At 44.6% G+C, this 23,406-nt stretch overlaps 1 protein-coding gene across 1 annotated transcript in view; it reads right to left on the bottom strand.

The window, feature by feature from the left end:
- Window positions 1-18,712, bottom strand: part of LOC124795906 (UPF0450 protein C17orf58-like) — a 29,220-nt gene extending 10,508 nt beyond the window's left edge. The window contains exon 1 of the mRNA XM_047259986.1: window positions 18,666-18,712. Within this exon, the coding sequence (XP_047115942.1) occupies window positions 18,666-18,712 (47 nt within the window). The remainder of the gene's footprint in view (window positions 1-18,665) is intronic.
- Between the last annotated feature and the right edge of the window lie 4,694 nt (window positions 18,713-23,406).

Genomic DNA, 23,406 nt, shown 5'->3' with positions numbered 1-23,406 from the left:
ACTTGTTGCATCTTCTGGTCTGCGTTTACTACGTATTTCTTCCCTCGATGGATGCGGAACATTTCCTCCTTTTCTATCTTGTCAGGCCATTTAAATTTCAGTATCCTTTCGAGTCTCTTCTCTTACGCTTTTTCCACAGTCTATGATTTACATCCATACTGGAATATTTAAAGAGATGAAACATTTCTAAATCTCGCTGAAACACATTCCAGACTACGTATTGCCACGTTTCTTTGGAATTGCCCGAAGGCGAAGCATTACCATATTGTTTCATAAAATTTCGGGCGAACTGCCGGATGTCTGCAATTTGCTGCCACGATGTTTCGGTGCAGAGTCTTCTGGCCATCTTCAGACGAATGAGATGGTCGGAAGACTGTACGTTGAAATATCCTGGCAGCAATTTCCAGACATCCGGTAGTTTTCCCAAAATATTATACAACAATCTGTGGGCCGAGAAAGTTTTAAACTGCACATTACCTCAACATTCTGTAATGGTCCAATTAGGGCTCAATAAGACGTCATTACAGAGGACAAGACCAGAATACTGGTTTCGCTGACGTTCCAGAAAAATCACACAAAACATATTTGACCGCAGTGCTTCTCAACAGTACAGAGTAGTGGGCTGCAGTCTGATAAGTGTGCGGCCAACAGTGTTTGTGAGGAAGGCGCGGCAGACGGCATCAGACAATCAAAGCAAACAGGACAACTTCGGTTACAATACTCCGGGGTCGAGCCAACACTGGAGACGAAACTTTACGGTTCGTTGTAGGTCCGTGGACCAGAAGTCGGACATCCTGCGACAAAATGACATCGTGTGTCTGGTGCTCGTTCACCGATAAGTGTAATCATTTCCCATTCGTAGCGACATGACTTCAGAATGTGATTATTCGGGATATCTTAGTGCAGTCACCAGCTAATATGTGCCTTCTTCCCATAACGAAGCATACTTTTGCTGGCTCTCACGTTTTGTGGCTGTTGACGAGGATGGCTTGGTATAACACTGACAGTTCTTTTCACTCGAAACAGGGATCTTCTGACCTACAAGTACGCCATTTATGAGTAATGCTGATCACTTATTGTTTGATTCTTTCGGAACCTTCACGCGCCTTGCTATGAAATCTTTGCTACTGCAGTGAATTCAGACGTAAAATCGTCTTCAGATTGTGCCTTAACGCACATTAGTCATTAGTCATTTTCACACGTAACAACAAAAAAAAGGGCCTGCATTCTGGAAGATGATGTACCATACACCGGATCCATTGCATTAAAAATGTAGCATATCTAGCAATGGCAGATGACGTAAATGATGGTAACTAGATGCTGCGTAATTAAGTCAACCAGCAGAAATTTTGTTTTATTGGTATTTGCTTACAAATCTCTAAACGTAGACAAGTTAAATCACAGCCGATTCTTAGAACACTCAGGAAGAAATTCTTTAGCCAAAATTGTAAACTTCTTGAGGGGTCGCTGTGATAATTTCCATTTGATATCAGTGAGACGTAAATCACCTTAAGTATAATTTCTATATTCACATTTTCGTATTTTCAGATACGCTGGTGTGTGTGCGTTAGTACAGCATTGCATGGTAAAGGAGATTTTAATCGCCGGCCGCTGGTGGCCGAGCGGTTCTAGGCGCTTCAGTCTGGAAACGCGCGACCGCTACGGTCGCAGGCACGAATCCTGCCTCGGGCATGGATGTGTGTGATGTCCTTAGGTTAGTTAGGTTTAAGTAGTTCTAAGTTCTAGGGGCCTGATGACCTGAGATGTTAAGTCCCATAGTGCTCAGAGCCATTTGAGCCAGATTTTAATCTTCAAGGAAGTTCAACAATAATGAAATATGTCATGGCGTATCCAGAAAATAATTTTATTTAATTCAAGTAAACTATAGGAAGCATTAAAGTAGTGTGGCTGACGTGAGACGAATCCGAAACCTGGCCTTATCGGCTGTTCATCCTCTTTCCCTCCTCCTTTTCTCTTCCTTCAGCTCTTCGTAGCAGTATGTGGGGATTCCGTGGTACTTCCTTGATAATCTTCCCCTAATCAGATAAGAATGGTGCATAAAATCCGTATCAAAACGAACTGATCCCTGTCCGATATGTTAAAAAATGTTGAAGTCTAACGTCCCGTCGTCCCTTTGCTAAAGTGAACATACACGCGACTGTACTATACGCCTATTGGACGTCGAATAAATCACAGTGCTGAAGCGCTGATTGGTAAAAACAATTATCAAATGCATAGCAGAGACCAACTTCGTTGGTGGTAGGAAATCAGCTTCTGAACCACTGCTGTGACTGACAAGATGGTCTTTGAGAGAAGAACACACGGTTTTGTGATCTTCGTAGATAGCCTCGTGACCACAAGGACCTATAACCGAGGCACCAGTTAGGGTTTATCCGAATGCTAAAGTCTCAGAAGCTTAAAGAAGGGTACCCGTTTCCAAGAGCAACAATCTCATCTCTAGTCATAACAACAAATCACAACGCTAAACTGACAGCTAGAATATTCATTCGTGACCTAGACACGAGGTCATCTCCGTCTCTGCTCAGGTAACGTTAATTATACCATTATTTTAAGACATCTCCATCGGTCGCTTTATTCTTCAATCAAGTGAGCGTGACTGATTTTGTTCTGTGCTTTGGTGCACAGCTTAAACAATCCGTCCTACCTGAGCCGTGCATGGCTCGCCGCCCCACCATTTGGTATTTTACAGCCAGTTTTAACGTATTTCCATCTCACCACCTTGTTTTAAATTACTGGCGTTACTGAGTTGCTGTTTTGCCTGACCGTCATCGGCGCTAGTAGCGCGTATCGATATATCCCCTCTAATAGGATCTTCGCTCGGCTGCTATTACTTCCCGGTTGTCATCTGTCGTGGAGTCAGTCGGAACGTGCGAGGAGGGGAGTTCATAGAGGCAGTTCGGGTCGTTGAGTTGGGCCCTGGCAGTCAATTGCAACGCATCTGGACCGCAGCCCGGACCAGCCAGTCGCCGGTTTGCAACAGCAGTGAGCCCTGTGGACATTGCCCGCCCGACCGTTGCCGCCACGCATCACTTAAAGCCGGGTGGGCTGTTGGTCGGTCGGTTGGTCCGAGGACATCTCCGTGCGGCATAGTCGACTGGGCCGCTAGCGGTCTCTGCGCAGTGTCGGAGTCTGTCTGGAGCTGTCCGATCGGTACGAGAATCGTCGCTCGCCGTCCTCGGACTTGAAGGTTGGGTGGTTTTGAGCATTGCGTTGTTCGTTCCGGCGTTGCTGTTGTGGAGGTTTTCCTGTGGGCAACAACGAATGAACTGTTCGAGATAGCAGCCGTCTGGTGGAACTGATGAAATTAATTTATCCATAGTCAAGTGCAGCTGTGGAATTTTCTGCCTTGTGGCCGTTAGTGTTCTGGTTACCTGCCCTGGCCGCCAACGTAGTTTGGTCGGTCGGTCGGTCCGTGACTGTCTCTTGGTTGGGTTCGCAACAATTAAGTGTAGTTGGACTCACCACCTGTCTCGCCTAAGTGATTTGCAGAATTTAACTTTGCGGTCTTCAGCCATCTTATTGCGTTTGTTTATCTCTTTCTGTGCACTTTGTGGGCCATCAACCCTGTTAGCATCTCAAAACATTGTGGATTTCTGCCTTCAGTTATCATCATAATATATTAGGAATTTTGAAGATTGAATCCGGCGTCCTTCAGACGCCCCTCATGCTGATCTCCCATATATATACGATTTATCTTATTCGTAAATTTAACTGTGTGTCATATCTTTTCAAAATTGACCTTATTCTAAAGCATCTGTTTGGAGGCCTTCAGCCGCGATGCAAATTTAATTCTTTCAAAAGTGTATTTGTGAATTAAATGATAATAAATTACAATTGTTAAATGAATCCGACCGCAACTCCCTTGGCCCTTTCCACAATCCTAATTACCTGTTAGCCCAGCGTGATTTACGGGACGTTTCACTACCTACACTGCTTTGTTAAGGTCAAATTGGCATCAAGTGTACCACGTGTTTGGACAGGGAAAGGATTAACAGTGCAGCGCAAACTCCCAAACTAGGGAGAGTGTGCCGGCCGAAGTGGCCGAGTGGTTCTAGGCGCTCCAGTCTGGAGCCGTGCGACCGCTACGGTCGCATGTTCGAATCCTGCCGTGGGCATGGATGTGTGTGATGTCCTTAGGTTAGTTAGGTTTAAGTAGTTCTAAGTTCTAGGGGACTGATGACCTCAGAAGTTAAGTCCCATAGTGCTCAGAGCCATTTGAACCATCAGAGAAAGTGTTTTGATCTACATTCTGTAAATAACGAAAAACTATGCAGTGGATTTCTCATTCAGATAAAGCGTTTCAGTATCGTTTGTTTGTGGGAGGCTCGTGTTATGCCTTGTGCAAGAAACAGAACAGTCAACCAGCACTTGTAGCATTTGGACAGTGGCACGGTCATAGCCTGAGGAGACTCTGGTTTACAGTTCCATGATATGGTCAGAATAAGAATACTATTATGTGGAGAGGGATTCGACGGGCTTTGGAAGGACTTATGCAACGCCATTTGACATCCAGGCGACGCACAAAGAGTAGCACTGTCATGTCACGCAGCTTGAGTCAGCAAACTGGACTGAGTACAGCAACGCAAATTTCGAGAATGGCAGGACGACAACGTCTGGAGAATTAGTCTGTCGCCGGCCGAAGTGGCCGTACGGTTAAAGGCGCTGCAGTCTGGAACCGCAAGACCGCTACGGTCGCAGGTTCGAATCCTGCCTCGAGCATGGATGTTTGTGATGTCCTTAGGTTAGTTAGGTTTAACTAGTTCTAAGTTCTAGGGGACTAATGACCTCAGCAGTTGAGTCCCATAGTGCTCAGAGCCATTTCAGCCATTAGTCTGTCAGAACGGTTTTCCACTGGTGCGGTTTCACTTGACCGCGGCAGCAGAGGGAGGCGCACCCACAGCGTCTCGTCCAACGAAACACTACATGCAGAAGTGGTGCCAAGTCATCTTTTAGAGAAGATGTGGTTCTGTGTGCTGTATTACGATGGAAATAAGAAGTACGTTCGGAAAGCTCGGAAACTCTATTGACAAAAACAGATATACCGCGGCGTCATGAACTATACACCTCGCATCACATTTTGACGTAGTCACCACCGGCGTTGAACCCTTTGTCGTAGCGTGCAGTCAGTTTAAAAAGGCACTCTGGTAAAACTTGGTGTCCTGCAATTCAAGCAGCTGACACAGCCCGTTCCACTTCTTCAGCATTGGTTTGGAAGTGAGTTCCCGATACTGTAGATTTCAGTGCAGGGAAAAGGTTAAAGTACGATCTTGAAAGATCGAGGCCGTATGCCGGATGATCTGATCTCTCCAATCCGTAGTGACGAACCTGATGCTGTGTGAACTTTGGGAAGTGTAATTTTTGGCCAACACTTTCATTCAAGAGCTCTGGTCTCTTTCGTTGAATGGTGAATCCGAGTTTTGTGAGGATGTCACAGTAGCGTGCCGCATTGAAGGTCCATCGCTGGAGGAAATCTTGGAGAATCAGACTTTTTGCATCTCAGAACGCTGTAGTCATAATCTTTCCTGCGGAGGCGAAACTGGGATGGTACCACTGTGCCTTCCTTCCCTGAACATGTAATACCAGCGACCAACGTTTTGACGACACCTCACATCTTCGCCATACACGTTCAGTACACCTTCATGGATGACGGACACACTAGTCTCACGTGTCCATTCATACGAGTTAACAGTAGGCACTTACGTTGGTGACCACGTTGTCACCACACATCCGTTTGCCGTCGTGATGAATACTCAAATAATCTCGGGCACCCCGGTTTGCTGCTGATCTCTCACATTCGGCATGTGTCATTTCTCCTCCGCTGACGCCCCTTCCACCGTTGAACCAGCATCGCGAGTCGTATGACGTTTGTATATGCCACCTGGTTTACCATCTTCTACATAAAAAAACGACGAAACTTACTTTCTCAACGTACCTCGTGTCTGCGTGTGAAAGCTACGAGTGCAGAGAATGTTCTCAGATGCCATTAGTGATCATAACATGCGTCCAGTACTTGGTGTGATAGTGCTGGGGTATCAGTGAATGCACTACACGAACACCCCCGAAGGACATAGTCAATAATTTGGACATAAGCCGCAACGTTTGTGATGTATGCCTGTGTCCTACCTTCGACGTCTCTGGGACGTTATCTTTCAAAAGGTGAAGCAAGAACGCATGTTTCCCACGTCTCGATGCAGATAACGTTCAATTCTTGTCGTAGTGAGAAAGCTGTTCATTTCTCTCACCCACCGAAAATATCTCGTCATGAGTTTCTGAGGGAATGACTTGCCACCACCCGCCATCCACTACGATTGATGGATGCTGGTTGACAGCTCAGGAAATAACGAATCACACTCCCATATCTACCAACGACGCTCAGTTCGTCTTGGTGCCCTGTAGGGTCGGTGTCGTTGTTGCTACCGGAGGCTGCAGTCCTGCCTACTTAACGTGGCACTCTGGTAACCTCATATCAAACTAAATACAGTATTCTTACAACTTTATGTTACTTCCTGTTCTTTCTAGTTTAGTAATTTTAACAGTCAGCAGTGCATTTCAGTGCTAATACTTTTGTGAAAATGAGCTTGGTTTAATTTGAAAAGAAGACTTCAACGCATCCATTTTTTAACTGTGTGGGTAATGTTGTAAGCACCCCACCATATTTATTTTCGAACAGTGGCTCCAATACAGTAAACTGTGATAAGTGGGGGTCAGGGGTTAATTGAGCCTGCCAATAGAAAATGAAGACTGATTCCTAGGCCACGGACAGGACAGAAAGCTATCACCCAGATTCCCAGTTTAGCACAGGGGACAGAATATTGCCATGAGGAAACCGTAGCGACAGCGGTATTCTGCACTCTCGCGGCTACCACTCAACCTTTTTAAATTGTAAATTAGTTATTCTTTCCTTTATAACGGATCAAGGAGAGCTCCCAAGATGAAAGCCTGCCTGGGGAGCGTGTTCCCTATGGGGGTGCTGTTTATTTTGTCAGCTACAATCCGAACTCTAATCATTGCGCCATTTTAATTAAGAAACTGGTTCCAGGTTGGACGATATTACTTTCAAAGAGTTTTATGGCAGGACACGATCACTGAGACGATTACGAACCAACTTAATTAAAGATACATGCTGGCAACAGGTGAAAGTTATTTCATAGTAATAACGTGTTGCCGAATAGCATAGTTACTCCTTGATTATGGAAGACAAAGAGGTATAATTCACATCGAAATGGAACAACAGACACTACATCTTCACCCGTAAGGTATCAAAATAAAGGACCCACGCTTTTGTTTTTACAGCCGATACACGGCAGTTACTTACGCAGCACTTCTGGCAGCCTATAGTCAACATCTTCCCTGAGATTATGCTAAAAGCTGCTTCGTCCAGGGATCATAAGCCCGCATCTCGTGGTCGTGCGGTAGCGTTCTCGCTTCCCACGCCCGGGTTCCCGGGTTCGATTCCCGGCGGGGTCAGGGATTTTCTCTGCCTCGTGATGGCTGGGTGTTGTGTGATGTCCTTAGGTTAGTTAGATTTAAGTAGTTCTAAGTTCTAGGGGACTGATGACCATAGATGTTAAGTCCCATAGTGCTCAGAGCCATTTGAGGGATCATAAGAAAGTCACTCCCGGTGTCCACAACAGGAGTTGCCAGATTCAATTAACAGGTCTGTCGGGTTTTTCTTAAGAGAACCTAAGTACAAATTTGAAAGTTAGGAGATGAGGTCCTGACGAAGTGAAGCTACGAGGGAGCATTGTGAGTTCTGCTGGGGTATCTCAGACGGTGGAGGACTTGCCCGCGATTGAGAATGGTCCCAGATTGGAGTCCTGGCCCAGAACACAGTTATAATCTCCCGGGACCTTCAAATCAACGCACACCCCGCTGCAGGCTGAAAATTCATTTTGCAAACCTAACTCTAGTTTACCGGCCTGGATCTTAAGTGAACTGCCGAGACTGATCTGACAGACACAGATCTAGATCCAGAGTACAGATCAAGCTCCAGATTAATCTACCAGGAAGTTTCATAAGTTCAAAATGGTTCAAATGGCTCTGAGCACTATGGGACTTAACATTTGTGGTCATCAGTCCCCTAGAACTTAGAACTACTTAAACCTAAATAACCTGAGGACATCACACACATCCATGCCTGAGGCAGGATTCGAACCTACGACCGTAGCGGTCACGCGGGTTTTTTTAAGTGGTCTATGCTAACAAAAAAACGCCGTAAAGGAGGAAAACCGAAGTATCTGCTAGTTCAAAAATATTATTTTCTAGAAATTCATCGAAACTAAAAGATATTTCAAACGTACGTTTTCTATTGAGCATTAAAGTTTCTTCCATTTCATCAGTGCGGCTGATACAGCAACCAGTGTAAGATTTGAGATAAAAATACAGTCTTGGTTGTGGAGATTTTTTCTCAAATTTCAATGATGCGTTTCGCTTGTGCTAGGCATCATCAGATTATCGAAACTGGTCACAGCGTACGCTGTCCATAAAATTGACTGCACGATGCGAATACATCGTTAAAAGCGATTACAATATCAAAAAGTTGAAAATCCGCAATGGGGATTTCGGTATCCTAGTCGCATGTTGCCGATTCATTCGCATCGTGTAATCATTTTTACGGACGACGTGTGTCGTGATGTAATAATTTTTACGGACGGCGTGTGCCGTGACCAGTTTCTACACTCCTGGAAATGGAAAAAAGAACACATTGACACCGGTGTATCAGACCCACCATACTTGCTCCGGACACTGCGAGAGGGCTGTACAAGCAATGATCACACACACGGCACAGCGGACACACCAGGAACCGCGGTGTTGGCCGTCGAATGGCGCTAGCTGCACAGCATTTGTGCACCGCCGCCGTCAGTGTCAGCCAGTTTGCCGTGGCATACGGAGCTCCATCGCAGTCTTTAACACTGGTAGCATGCCGCGACAGCGTGGACGTGAACCGTATGTGCAGTTGACGGACTTTGAGCGAGGGCGTATAGTGGGCATGCGGGAGGCCGGGTGGACGTACCGCCGAATTGCTCAACACGTGGGGCGTGAGGTCTCCACAGTACATCGATGTTGTCGCCAGTGGTCGGCGGAAGGTGCACGTGTCCGTCGACCTGGGACCGGACTACAGCGACGCACGGATGCACGCCAAGACCGTAGGATCCTACGCAGTGCCGTAGGGGACCGCACCGCCACTTCCCAGCAAATTAGGGACACTGTCGCTCCTGGGGTATCGGCGAGGACCATTCGCAACCGTCTCCATGAAGCTGGGCTACGGTCCCGCACACCGTTAGGCCGTCTTCCGCTCACGCCCCAACATCGTGCAGCCCGCCTCCAGTGGTGTCGCGACAGGCGTGAATGGAGGGACGAATGGAGACGTGTCGTCTTCAGCGATGAGAGTCGCTTCTGCCTTGGTGCCAATGATGGTCGTATGCGTGTTTGGCGCCGTGCAGGTGAGCGCCACAGTCAGGACTGCATACGACCGAGGCACACAGGGCCAACATCCGGCATCATGGTGTGGGGAGCGATCTCCTACACTGGCCGTACACCACTGGTGATCGTCGAGGGGACACTGAATAGTGCACGGTACATCCAAACCGTCATCGAACCCATCGTTCTACCATTCCGAGACCGGCAAGGGAACTTGCTGTTCCAACAGGACAATGCACGTCCGCATGTATCCCGTGCCACCCAACGTGCTCTAGAAGGTGTAAGTCAACTACACTGGCCAGCAAGATCTCCGGATCTGTCCCCCATTGAGCATGTTTGGGACTGGATGAAGCGTCGTCTCACGCGGTCTGCACGTCCAGCACGAACGCTGGTCCAACTGAGGCGCCAGGTGGAAATGGCATGGCAAGCCGTTCCACAGGACTACATCCAGCATCTCTACGATCGTCTCCATGGGAGAATAGCAGCCTGCACTGCTGCGAAAGGTGGATATACACTGTACTAGTGCCAACATTGTGCATGCTCTGTTGCCTGTGTCTATGTGCCTGTGGTTCTGTCAGTGTGATCATGTGATGTATCTGACCCCTGGAATGTGTCAATAAAGTTTCCCCTTCCTGGGACAATGAATTCACGGTGTTCTTATTTCAATTTCCAGGAGTGTATAACACTGGTCAACACTCATTTTCTTGCCAAGGATATTTGAGTGGCTTTAGGATGGGTTAGTGGTGCTGAGGACGAATATAGCAACCATTTATGCAGTTTGGCTCTAGTTTTTGAGATAATGCATGATTTATTCAAAAAATTAGAAAAAATTGCTAATACTGAACTCGAGCGCTACAAACTACAATGAAAAAAGAAAATAATCTTTATAAATAGCTTCTATGAAAACCTGATAGGCATTTGTCCACGTATAAAACATAATTGAAAAGTTTCTCTATAAGTATATTATTTTCCGTCCATGACGAACCGCTTCCTGCACGCTTTCCTTTTATAGGTCTCTTCAGAACAGTCACGTTGCAGATTCCAGCAATAATCTGCCATCATATGCCTGTCCCATCTTCCTTTATATCTTTCCTCTATTCCTTTCATATCTTGATGGAACCGCTCTCCTTGTTCCTCACTGAAATCACCTAGATTACGAGGAAATCGATCCAAGTGGCTGTGAAGGAAGTCCAATTTTATGCTCATGTTAGCTCCTAAGTTTTGAAAGTTGGTGAGCATGTTTTTGACCAGTTCCTCGTAATTGGGAGCTTTATGATTGCCCAAAAAACATTTTACAACAGCGACAAAACTGTTCCAGGCCGATGCTTCAGTGACAGTCATGACACTTGTAAAATTGGTATCGTTGATGAGCCTGCGAATTTGAGGACCATCAAATATTCCTGCCCTAAGTTTTTCACTACTGAGTCCAGGGAACGTATTGCAGATGTATGTGAAGCAATTACCATTTCTGTCTAAAGCTTTGGTGAATTGCTTCATTAGTCGTAACTTAATATGTAATGGTGGAAGAACAATCTTGTCCCTACTAACCAGAGGTTCATTAATGATGTTTGCTTCACCAACAGCCATATGTTCCCTTGGAGGCCATGTTTTCTGCTTCCAATGTTCGTGCTTTGCCCTACTGTCCCACATGCCAACACAAATCAACCACTGGTGCTGCATATACTGAATTTTCTGCAGAGCCATCTTGATGTTAGCATATGCTTCACAAAGTTTTGTTGAGTGGGCAATTGGAATAGATGCGTAACGATTGCCATTGTGTAGGAGAACACATTTTAAACTTCTAGTGGAACTGTCTATGAAGAGACGCTAGTCCTCTGGTCTATATTCCGGCAGCCCCAATTCAAGTAAAAGTCCAGGTATATTGCTGCAATACACTATAACCTCTTCTTGGTTGAAGTATGGAAGAAGGTTTTCTTCTCTCGTCCGGTAAGCTGTTATTTTAACACTTGGATGAAGACAGTTCTTTTCCTTAAGCCTGGATGCTAAGAGTTCTGATGCTTGCTTTGAAAGATTGAGTTCTCGTATCAAGTCACTGAGCTCCTTCTGGTCGAACTGCTGGGGTTGTGTCTCACGTCCTTCGTATTCCGAACCACTACTTGTACATTCCACGCCGTGCACATCGTCATCTGATGATGTTAGCGTGGGTAATGTTGTGAAGGTTGGTACAGGGACATCGTTGCTGTGCACCACCGGTGTTCTTGCTGACTCCAAATCGGGATATTCCCACTTTCGTTTTTTGAACCTATTAAAACCTTTCACATTAACAATGCAAAAATAGCAGTCATCTGTATGGTTCTTCTGCTCTCGCCATACCATAGGCACTCCGAAGTTTAAGCTTTTCCTTTTTCGTTTTGTCCACTGCCGTAAGCACTCCACACAGCATTTACAAACTTTATGGGGTGCCCACGCCTTGTCTTGATCTCCAAGTTTAATTCCAAAATATGCCAGATACGCTTCCTTCACAAAAGGAGTGATATTCTTCCTGTTCTTTTGAAGAACGTATTCACCACAAATGTAGCAGAACTCATCTGGATGGTTCACGCAAAGACGGCGTGAAGAACTCATGTTTTCCTAAAACAAAATTGCACAAATACTACATATTATGCAGAACTTTCTTGTATTTGCATGTCAATCACATCCAACAAACATCATTAATTGTTTTGTGTGAAATGAATACTCACCTCTTATTTGCTACGTCACGATGAAAAGGTTCTATCTCCTAGAAGCTGCACTGCACATGTGTGTGACTTTCAGCCATCGCCATTTTTCTTGTTGACACTGAACGCTACCTATCGGCTGTTGCGGGAATTACCTCGGCCAACAAATAAATGAATGTCGAGTACCGCCGAATTCAAATCTGCACAACCCTCAATATCTTCAACACACGCACCGCACAACAGGACTGAACACATGCTGACAGTGTGATGTTTGCATGATGTAATCCTCAACCACACAGATGCACTCCCTGAGCACAATTGTTTAATAAAGATAGTACAATATCACTAATTAAAAAACAGGTAGCAAATACATTACACCATATATGGACCCTGCAGTCGATATTATCCACATGAAACTCTCATTTCCACAAATAACCTATATCTCAAAAACCAGAGCCAATTTGGAAAAAGTACAAATATACTCGGAATGAGTATCATAACAATATCCCATTTTCGTTCAAACTTCCCTGGCAACGAAAAAAAATTTTATTTTGTAGAGCTGTGTAATCTGATGATGCCTACCACAGGCGAAACGAGTCACTGAAATTTGAAAATAAAACTCTTCGCAACCATGGCAGCAGTTTTATCTCTAATCTTTAACAAACTATTAATCGGTATGTTGGCTCTTAAGTTAAATGAGTAGGCATGTACAGGACTTGACGGAAAGAAAGCAAATGAAGTATATTTGACTACGACAATATAATAAGATTTTTCATGGCGTGTTTGACATCTGCTGAGGGATGATGTACTGCACTTGAAAATGAATCTTAAGTCAAAATCCGAAATTACGTTTTTGAGAAAACAAATTTATTTACAGTCAAATGGCGAAATGTTGTCATTTAAATTAATTAAATATCATCTTGGATAGCAACATAGGCGTCAGACTCCCGTTATATTGACCTCCTGCTTCAACTGTGGTCGCTCAATTGTATCAAAATTCCATTGCTACAAGGTGTCTGAAATCAAGCAGTTGAGTGTTTTCGCCCCATGGAAGCTGTTCCCAACAAAACAAATTATTTGAATTGCTGAATAACCGATCCAGTTGATAAAAATGTCTTTACTTTAGTCTATGACCAGATTCAGCTTTTATATTGAAACCATTTTGCAATGAAATCTGAAAACACTGCTGCGTTTGATCAGTCTGTTTCACCACAGCACACTTTTCGTATTCTACTACAAAATGGTACGAATATAAAAGTCTAAAGTTGTCGTGCAGTAAAACATAGGATCTCTAAGCGACTGAATCGGTTATCAATCAATCCAATAGACACTTGCGGAGCAGCAGAGTTTTACAAACATTGTAAAACTAATTTAACATACCATTTCAGTCCTGAATCGAAACTCAGGACAGTGTACTCCTAAAGTTAATAGGAGCCGCCTGGGGTGCAATTGCCGCAGTTCTCAGATCATCAGCTTCAGCACTTATATACTCAGTTGCAGCATTCTGCTTTTCCAAGAGGTTAAGTAGTGCACGCCGTAGAATATTTGACACACAGCTTACTGAAGTAATGCGCCTAATCACAGGCTGTATTCGCCCTGCATAGATGCTATCGCTTCTTAGTAATGTCCCACCACCATCCATAAGGAGATCACATTATCTGGTGAATGAAATGGTAGTTAGGTGGGAAGTATGAAATAAACATAATACTTTAAACTAATTTATTTAAAATATTTGAATACCCAGATTGTGGAAACAGATTTGACAGGCAATACCACTCTTGGGCAAAGTGGATTTAATTAAAATGACTGCAACCAAAAGCAGAAATTAAACTCACAGTTAAAACCTTAATGTACTAAAGTAATTTCTACGTAAAATGATGGTGCCGGAGTTTTAAAAGTATAAAAATAAGTTTTTAAAAAAAACGAATACAAGTTGACAACTGTAACTTCCAGCATCAGCAGCCATGCGAGCTCTCATGTACAAAGTGAAAACCTAATGGCAATGTGGTCTCGACGAACAACATCTGTTTACTTGCGGGTACGGCACAGCCACCACATAACTACTTACAGTTTCAACAACTTTCTCAAACAATAATAAACTACCTGAAACATTGAATGCATATAAGAATAACCACAGTTAACACAAAAATACAATAAAATAATGTCTTCACTCCATCAGCCGTAAGTGGTTCAAATGGTTCAAATGGCTCTGAGCACTATGGGACTTAACATCTATGGTCATCAGTCCCCTAGAACTTAGAACTACTTGAACCTAACTAACCTAAGGACATCACACAACACCCAGTCATCACGAGGCAGAGAAAATCCCTGACCCCGCCGGGAATCGAACCTGGGAACCCGGGCGCGGGAAGCGAGAACGCTACCGCACGACCACGAGCCAGCCGTAAGTACTTAAAACTTGAAAACTAAATTATTACACAATGGTCACAGCTGAAGGAGCCGCAAAACCTAATGTACACTGCTTAAAATAATTTTCTAACAGCTCAGGAATTTTCCAGGCCAAAACAAGGAAGTACTGATTGATAGTACTATAACTTAATTGCAACAGCACTCTCCCGTCACTCGGGTCAAAATTACACAGAAACATTTAATAAATGACAACGTTTTGTTAAGTTTGAAACACCTATTATTTGATATCTCACTTTATTCTACGTATGGATTATAACGCACTGCACCCTCAGCGAGCTCTTAGTAAGGCGCAAGAGGCTGGAACTAGGAAGAATAGACAGTAGTCTGGCTAAAAAAAAAAAAAATAAAGGAGAGAGAGACACTTCCTGATAGAACGTAAGAAGGCTGATGTTAACCATTTTGACACCGACGCAGTCCGCTCCCGGTAAACTGGGCAATTCAAGTAGGAACCATAATGGAAGCCACAGAGAGACCGAGTGGATCTTTGAATACACTCTCCAACTACCGGGCTGTCCACGCAACGGCTCATACTGAAGCACACCACTGTAGAGGTACATCCGTCCACCCTGTCCCTGGCTAGTGCACCTCCTCGAACACTGAGCACTGTTGCTTACTGCCGGCTCCACTCCACTCCACTCCACGCTGCACTGACCTCTCCTGCACTTGGCCAATCCCGGAAACACAGCTGACTCTTCCAGCCGCGAACATCGGGTTCACACTACTCGCAGACCAAAGAACTACCACTTGTAAGAGTAGTGTCGACAGAGCTTGCTACCTGCGCATCCGCGCCTCAGTATCTTCCATCTCCCGCCGGTCCCCTGGCGACAATTACCGAAGATCCACCTATCTCTTACTCACAAGAAGCCTTATCGAAAACTAGTGCCCCACGGCTCTCTGACTGTATGAAACAGAATAAACAACAATCCAGAATCACGAATACATTCTGAATTTTCATTATCAGAACCCCGGTTATTGAAGTTAAGAAAACCCTCTTCGCTCAAAGCAGTCGGTCTGCGTAACAGTCATTTCGAAACGAAAGGTGCCTGGAACAATCAATGACAGAAGCAAACACCAATGCAAGTAATTAAAACTCTCTGGGAGAGAAAAATAGTTTTTCATCTTCCTCTAGGGCACTGGTTCATTCTGAATCGAATCAGGTGACCTGGACAGATTTGAAGCATTGCTGCACTAATGGGAATGGAAGAACTCTTCTCAATGTGACTGCGGCGGCTGGCAGCAAAATGTACATCATGTAACATTTCAGTGTATCCTCAGATCATTAAAATGGAGGATGGAAGACGTTCGCAATTTGTCTGCAGAAGCTTCTGGTTGGACGTCAAACCTGGGCATTGGGCTATGAATCCATTATGAACTTAAGATTGTATATATTTATGTAGAAACGTACATATTTGAATGACAACGTAGTCTAGAATTTGCTCCTGACATAATACGGTATATAAATAAATATATCAAATAATAGATGTTTCTGATTGTGAACAACGTGTTAAGTGTAATTTCTATATGGAGAGAAAACGTGAATTATAAATCCTTAACCGTAAAATGATGTTTGGAAAGAAAGAGGAAATAATAATTAACAGTAAATCTTAAGCTGCAGTCGGAGATGTGTGTTAAGTATAAAACTTTTAAAACGAAAATTTAGTTCTGCAAAACAAAGAGCTTTTAGATTTTTTAGATATCGATAGAGTGCTTTCTATAGATCCTTGAATCTTATTAAGAACTATGGATTAATAAGATTTGTAGCACATTACCTGTAGTAAAAATTTCTCAGAAGAGAAGGGACTGTCGTGAAACAAGAATGCGTGTGTGTGGGAGGAGGGCGGGAGGGGAGGGGGGGGGGGGAAGGCTATTTAAAAGCATATACTACTCCAAAAAGTAGTCCTAATCAAACCCCGACACATTCAAGATATATGAAATATACACTTGTAATACCCTTGATAAGCAATTTGAAAACGCTGTGTGATTCGTAAATTGAATACAAAGTGGTAACATAACACACGCACTGTCATACAATTAGGATAATGAATATAAAGGGGTCTGCATATCTAATACCAGTATATAGAACCGAGCGAAGTGGCGCAGCAGTTAGCACAATGGACTCGCATTTGGGAGGACGACGGTTCAAACACACGTTCGGCCATTCTGATTTAGGTTTTCCGTGATTTCCCTAAGTCTCTCCAGGAAAATGCCGGGATGATTCCTTTGAAAGGGCACGGCCGACTTCCTTCCCCATCCTTCCCTAATCCGATAGGACTGACGACCTCGCTGTCTGGTGTCCTCCCCCAAACAGCCCAGTATCTAGCACAACTAGTGTAATGGTTTGTAAAGGTAATGGATTACTATGAACATGTGTTAGTGCTGTACGTATAGGTTTCACCAATACACTGAGGCTCTCTCTTTGATTACATAAACATTGATTTAGCACACAAAAACAGTTAATCATGAGGGAGAAATTTTAAATCTTGATTCTCCTTCCTACATGACATCGCAATAAAGGGTGATATTAAGCAGAACAATGTCTTAGAAAACAATCAGCACAGTATCACACATCATCCTACGTTTATCGACACCGGAAAATCAGTAGCACGAGAAGAAGAACTTCTTATTACTAATATTGCTTAGCGGCAGCTCAACAAATGATTGCATTGCCATCCGAGTGCATGCAAGTCGTGCAACTGGCTCTCGTAAATAACAAGATGGCACCGAAGCAATGTGGCACGCGCAAGGGACTGAATATCAAGATCTGTAAGGTTCGTGGTAGAATGAAGTCTAAGGAAATGAATTAACAAGCAGAATATTAACTTCGGTTGTGTATACTACCACTGAACGCAAGACATTAACTGTACAGCCTCGCAGGGATATTTCACCCTACAATTGCCAGATATAGACTTGGGAGCAGAAGCAACATCCTTTTCGCAGCTCTTAAATCTGAGTGACAAATTAGTCTTTATTCGCTCAGGAACATTGAAACTAGCACACAAAGAGGGGAGCATTGGATGGAAATGTAATTTATTAGAGATAATCTTACAGAAGAGAGATACACTTTACCCCAAAATCAAAGCAAGTAAGCCGGCCGGAGTGGCCGAACGGTTCTAGGTGCTACAGTCCGGAACCGCGCTGCTGCTACGTTCGCAGGTTCGAATCCTGCCTCGGACATGGATGTGTGTGATGTCCTTAGGTTAGTTAGGTTTAAGTAGTTCTAAGTTCTAAGGGAGTGATGACTGCAGAAGTTAAGTCCCATAGTGCTCAGAGCCATTTGAGCCAAAGCAAGTAAGCAAATACTGTGATACGAGTAGACGAATGCAGTGCAACATCAAGAACGCGTCGGACCACCTTTCGCTGTAAAACATGCTGCATCACGGTCCGGCATCGAGCTGATTAGACGTCTGACGGTGCCCTGATGCAGATTAGACCTCAAATCTTGAACAGCGACCTCAAAATCATGACATGACAGCATCCGGCGATTCAGCTGGTTCCACACATGCTTTGTAGGGGAGAGGTCCGGGGAGCAGGCCGTCCACGCAAAAGTCGGAACGTGATGCAGGAACTGATGAGTAACTCCAACTGTATGCGGACGACAGTTATCTTGCTGAAAAAGTGCTCCTGATAGACAATATAGGAAAGGACGCACATAGGATTGAAGAACACCAGCAATACACTGCTGGCCCGCTGAGGTTCCGTGTACCACAATCGGAGGGACCAGGCTATCGCAGGCTAAGCACCATCCTCCCCGCCCCTCCCAGACTCTTACGCAGGTTGCACGGGCAGTGTGGAGTTTATAGCGTGGGTGGCACTGCACCGTTCACCAAGCTGCCTCCACATCCAAATGTGGTTACCATCCGCGGTTACCACCTGCGGCTACCATTACCCCTCAGAACGAATCGGGATTCATTACTAAACACCACGTTTAGCCTATCTGTGGCAGTCCACATCGATCTGACACGGCAACGCTGTAGATAGACTCACCGATTTCTCGGTTTTGACGGCAGTACAGCTGAAATGGCTTGTGGAACAACTGAACAGCTGCTTGTGTCTTGGAGCGAATCACTGTAGGACACCTACTTGCTTGTTCACGATCCTTCGATCCTCTCATCTCACCGTGTGCTTGGTCGCTCCAGACCCGACGTGTCGCTCGTGGGCGCCATCTCGTCTCCACTGTTCCCAACATCGCCTAACGGAAACTTCGAACGATCGACCTGGCAAGCTACAAGGCGTGTAGACTAGCTTGCGAATTTCATTCCAATGATTAGATCCCTCTCAAATTTGTTTAGCCGCGAGAAATGTCGTATAGCTTGCCTACCTGGTATTCTACGCCTAGTGACGTCCTCCTCGGGTCAGGATATGATCGCCTCATGTATAACTCTTTCACCATGCGCCGTTTAAATACGGTCCCGTGCCCGATCGCAGCGCCACAGAAGGGTTTGTGGGTCAGCACATTGGCACCAAACTTGGAAAACCTGCATACCTCACTGTACTTATTTTCAGAGTTTCACGAGTCTACCTTTCTTCTCTCTCGGTGCGTAATTTTTAATTTTCTTGGGTGTACTTCAGAATAATATAATCTGAATTAAATATATCACATGGTGACAAAATACTGTACGATGCTGTTACCAGCTACTTTGAGTTACATCTAAGCAATCTACGAACTACTGTTTCACTGCGCACAAGTACTTGACCCGATACCTATCGTGGAACGATCTTAACTAACCTCGCCACATAAACAAATTTTTATTACATTTTCAAGTAAATTACTTATTCCCAGAGATGGTAATACATTAATAGACACACCAAGCGAGGTGGCGCAACGGTTAGCACACTGGACTCGCATTCGGGAGGACGACGGTTCAATCCCACGTCCGGCCATCCTGATTTAGGTTTTCCGTGATTTCCCTAAATCGCTCCAGGCAAATGCCGGGATGGTTCCTTTGAAGGGCACGGCCAACTTCCTTCCCAGGCCTTCTCTAATCCGATGAGACCGATGACCTCGCTGCTTGGTCTCTTCCCCCAAACAACCCAACCCATTGATAGACATGAGACGAGGCAAACATAATCTCAAATTCTTAAGCATAGGTCGATAGCTTAATGTACACCTATATCAATGACCACTTTTTTATGAATTACGTCCGTTTTTACACCTTAACCAATTGTACTACAATGACCGGACTCAATTTATACATCGGCTTATTTTTAACTACGGTGGACTGGGGCCCCAAGTTTTGCGTCTATCCTGGGGTTGTGATCTCATCTAAGAGACGTGAATAATTGAATTGGGTTTACTCGTTCAATAATAGGTGTGGGGATATACATATCTGATCATAGAATGAATGCTTTACAACCGGTTCAAATAGCTGCTGGTAAACCTTTCGGGATGTGAGGTCGTGGTCCAAAAAACTCTTCCGTTCCCGACGTTTTGTCCAGAACTGCGCTGGACGAAACGTCAGGAACGGAAGAGTTTCTTGGTCCACGACCTCACATCCCCGAAGGTTTACCAGCAAATACACACATCTGTTTTCTAATTTCTAAAATTTCTAATTGGACGAGTTTCGCCCCCTTTTCCTCTGTGTGTAGGACTTGTACATCTATTTTGTGTTTGTGATTATTGTTCAGCCAATGTTCAGCAAAGGCTGAATCAGGCTTCCTCAATCTCCAGCTTCTGTGGTGTTCCTTAAGCTTGGTACAGATTGACCTCCCTGTCTATCCAATGTAGCAAGTCAGACACTCTCGACATGTGATTTTATAAACCCCACCTTTGTGATAACTGGTTGTTTTTTTTCTTTTGCATTGAACAAGAAACCATTTATTGTCTGAGGGACATAGAAAAACACAGAGAAACCCTTTGCCTTCAAAATGTTACTCATGGTATTTGATATTTTCCCTATAACAGGTAATCTGCATCATTTCTTTTCCTATTTGTCTGTGTTTTTCATTTTATCACCAGATTCTGTATACAGTGTAGTATCCGCACAGCGGCGTGGATCTCCGGTAGACAAACACTGTCTTTCATTCAGCATCAGAGCACAGAACATTTATATTTATTTAAACTTTTTTTTGGTCATCAGTCTTCTGACTGGTTTCATGCGGTCCGCTACGAATTCCTGTGTTGTGCTAACCTCTCCATCTCAGAGCAGCACTTGCAACCTACGTCCTCAATTATTTGCTGGATTTGTTCCAATCTCTGTCTTCCTTTACAATTTTTGCCCTCTACAGCTCCCTCTGCTACTATGGAAGTCATTCCCTCTTGGGTTAACAGATATCCTACCATCTTGTACCTCCTCCTTACCAGTGTTTTCACATATTCCTTTCCTCTACGATTCTGCGTCGAACCTCCTCAATCCTTACCTTATTAGTCTATCTAATTTTCAACATTAGTCTGTAGCACCACATCTCAAATGCTTCGATTCTCTTCTGTTCCGGTTTCCCACAGTCCATGTTTCACTACCATTCCATGCTGTACTCCAGACATATTTGGAGACATTTTTTCCTCAAATTAAGGCCGATATTTGATATCAGTAGACTTTTCTTGACCAGGAATGCCTTTTTCACTATTGCTAGTCTGCCTTTGATGTCCTGCTTGGCCTTCAGTCATTGGTTATATACTGCCTAGGTAGCAGAATTCCTTAACTTCATATACTTCGTGACTATCAATCCTGATTTTAAGTTTCTCGCTGTTCTTGTTTTTACTACTTCTCATTACCTTGGCAGCAAGGCTACAGGTATTGTTGGGCCGGCGTGTTCATGTTTCCCCTGACGGCACTGGCGAGGTAGCTGCTGGTATTTCTACTTGCTCGCCCTCTTTGGGCGAAGGTAATCAACCTCCCAGTAAACAGATATGTACGGTTCAGGACCAACTCTTTCATTGGGACAAAAGTTTTGCTGATTTGTTTTTCGGGTTAGTAGGGAACAAAAAGATGCCATTAATCGATTGTTCGGTCAGGTAAAGGAGTTACAAGATAGCGCAAACTAATTGGGTTTGGATGGGGAGGCGAATGGTACGGAGAACGGTAGTCCTAACGCGAGTGAGTTGGATCAGGCTATCGAGGATATAGGTGTTCAAGGTTCGAGTAGGTCAGTCCCCCACTTGTCTGCTAAGTTACCATCCTATTACGTATTTTCTTCATGGTATTTCGGAACTATCCATCGATCAGTCGGCCCAGATTGATAAGACGATTTGGCTGACTGTTCGTTTTGAACTCCACACCGACGCCTTACAAATTTCGGACGTCTTACAAATTTCACCTTCTCTTGTGCCTCGTTTATTATATTCCCTGACTCGAGGAATATTGAACGGCGTATTTGACAGGGTACCTTGAGTGACCTGAGGGGCCGTATAGTATAACTGAACTTATCGCCCCCCATTGGGAATGAATTGGAGCATGAACGTTGTTGGTGGTTACAAGCACCTACCGAGACACTGGTCGAATATATAGAGCGAGCCCGCACAGTTGTCGCTGCTTTACAGCTGGGAGTCACGGAACATGATAATGTTCTAGATATTTTGCTGGGAATGAGGCCAGAAGATCGATCGAGGGTTACCTTTGGGCGAAAGTCCACCACCGTTCTTGACTCGAGCGGACTGTTTTCCGCTGTGGAGGCTTTCAGGCCCGTCGATGAACAGCATGACCGACACAAAGGGCTAGAATCCGCATCTCAGTTCCCAGTTAATGAGAATCGTGATCCACCCCCTAATCCTTTGGGTCACCGAGGTGGAGGAGGGGATCACTCTGTGCGCGAGTGATCCTTCGAGCGAGGTCCAAGAGCTAATTCATGACGCCACCTGAGTGAGCCAAACATATTCCCAGTAAACCTCCTGGTTGTTGTGCTCGCATTCTGGCTGTTTCGGACAACTTTATTAAGCCGTCTAAGGTAACATTGGATGGATGGCACATTTATTTCTTGAATCATCTTTTGTCGACCGAAGGGACTAGAATTGATCGGGATCGTACCTCGACCATAGGACCTTTATCGGCATGGTCAGTTAGTTTAGGAAGTTAGTACCTAATTTTGCTCAGCTCGCCACCCGTCTTTAAAGTTTGCATAAAACGGGAAAGACCTTTGTTTGGATGGAGAACCAGCAGGCTGCATTTGAGACCATTAAAATCGTCTTGAGTAATTCCGCAGTCTTGGCCATTCAGGACTTCGAGAAAGGCTTCTAACGGGTGCTTCTAGCGCTGGCATCGTTGTCGTGGTCTTGCAGGAATATTCCGGGGAAAGGCGTCCCATCGCTTACCCATTGAGGAGTTTAACTGCTGCTGAATTAAGGTATTCCGTTTAAGGGTGTGAGGCCCTGGCCGTTCTCTTCGCCGTCGAGAAATTTAAATTCTGCCTTAAGAACAGGGAGTTTGATTTGGAGACAAGAAACGAAGTCTTAAGCTGGGTTTTAGCATGACCTATAAAGACCGGTTCGATCGCCAGATGGGCAGTGCAGATATCCGCATTCCAGTATAGAGCTCGGCACATTAAGGGGTCTGACAATCATATGAAAGTTATAGGTGGAGAGAGGAAGAAAGGAAGGGAAAGGGAAGGGAATCAGTGCTGTCATTTGTATTGGGACATTATGCGGAATCGGCGACGACGAGTGAAAATGTGTACCAGACCAGAATTTGAACCCAGTATCTCCTGCTTAGTAGGCAGGCACATTAACCATTGCACCAACTAAAACACAGCGTTGTCGCAACTGGGCGGACTATCTCAGCAGGCCTCATGGCCGATCCACATTCTGATCGAGCAACACTTATTTGCAGTTCCTATCCATTTCCTACATGTTCACTCGCTGAGATTGCCACAAGGGGTCACATGTACGTGTGCATCCACACTGAAGCAACACTGGGATCCATTATCT

Source organism: Schistocerca piceifrons, chromosome 4, assembly GCF_021461385.2.
Source record: "Schistocerca piceifrons isolate TAMUIC-IGC-003096 chromosome 4, iqSchPice1.1, whole genome shotgun sequence".
Classification (NCBI taxonomy): Eukaryota; Metazoa; Arthropoda; class Insecta; order Orthoptera; family Acrididae; genus Schistocerca; species Schistocerca piceifrons.
This window is presented reverse-complemented; position numbering and strand designations above follow the sequence as displayed.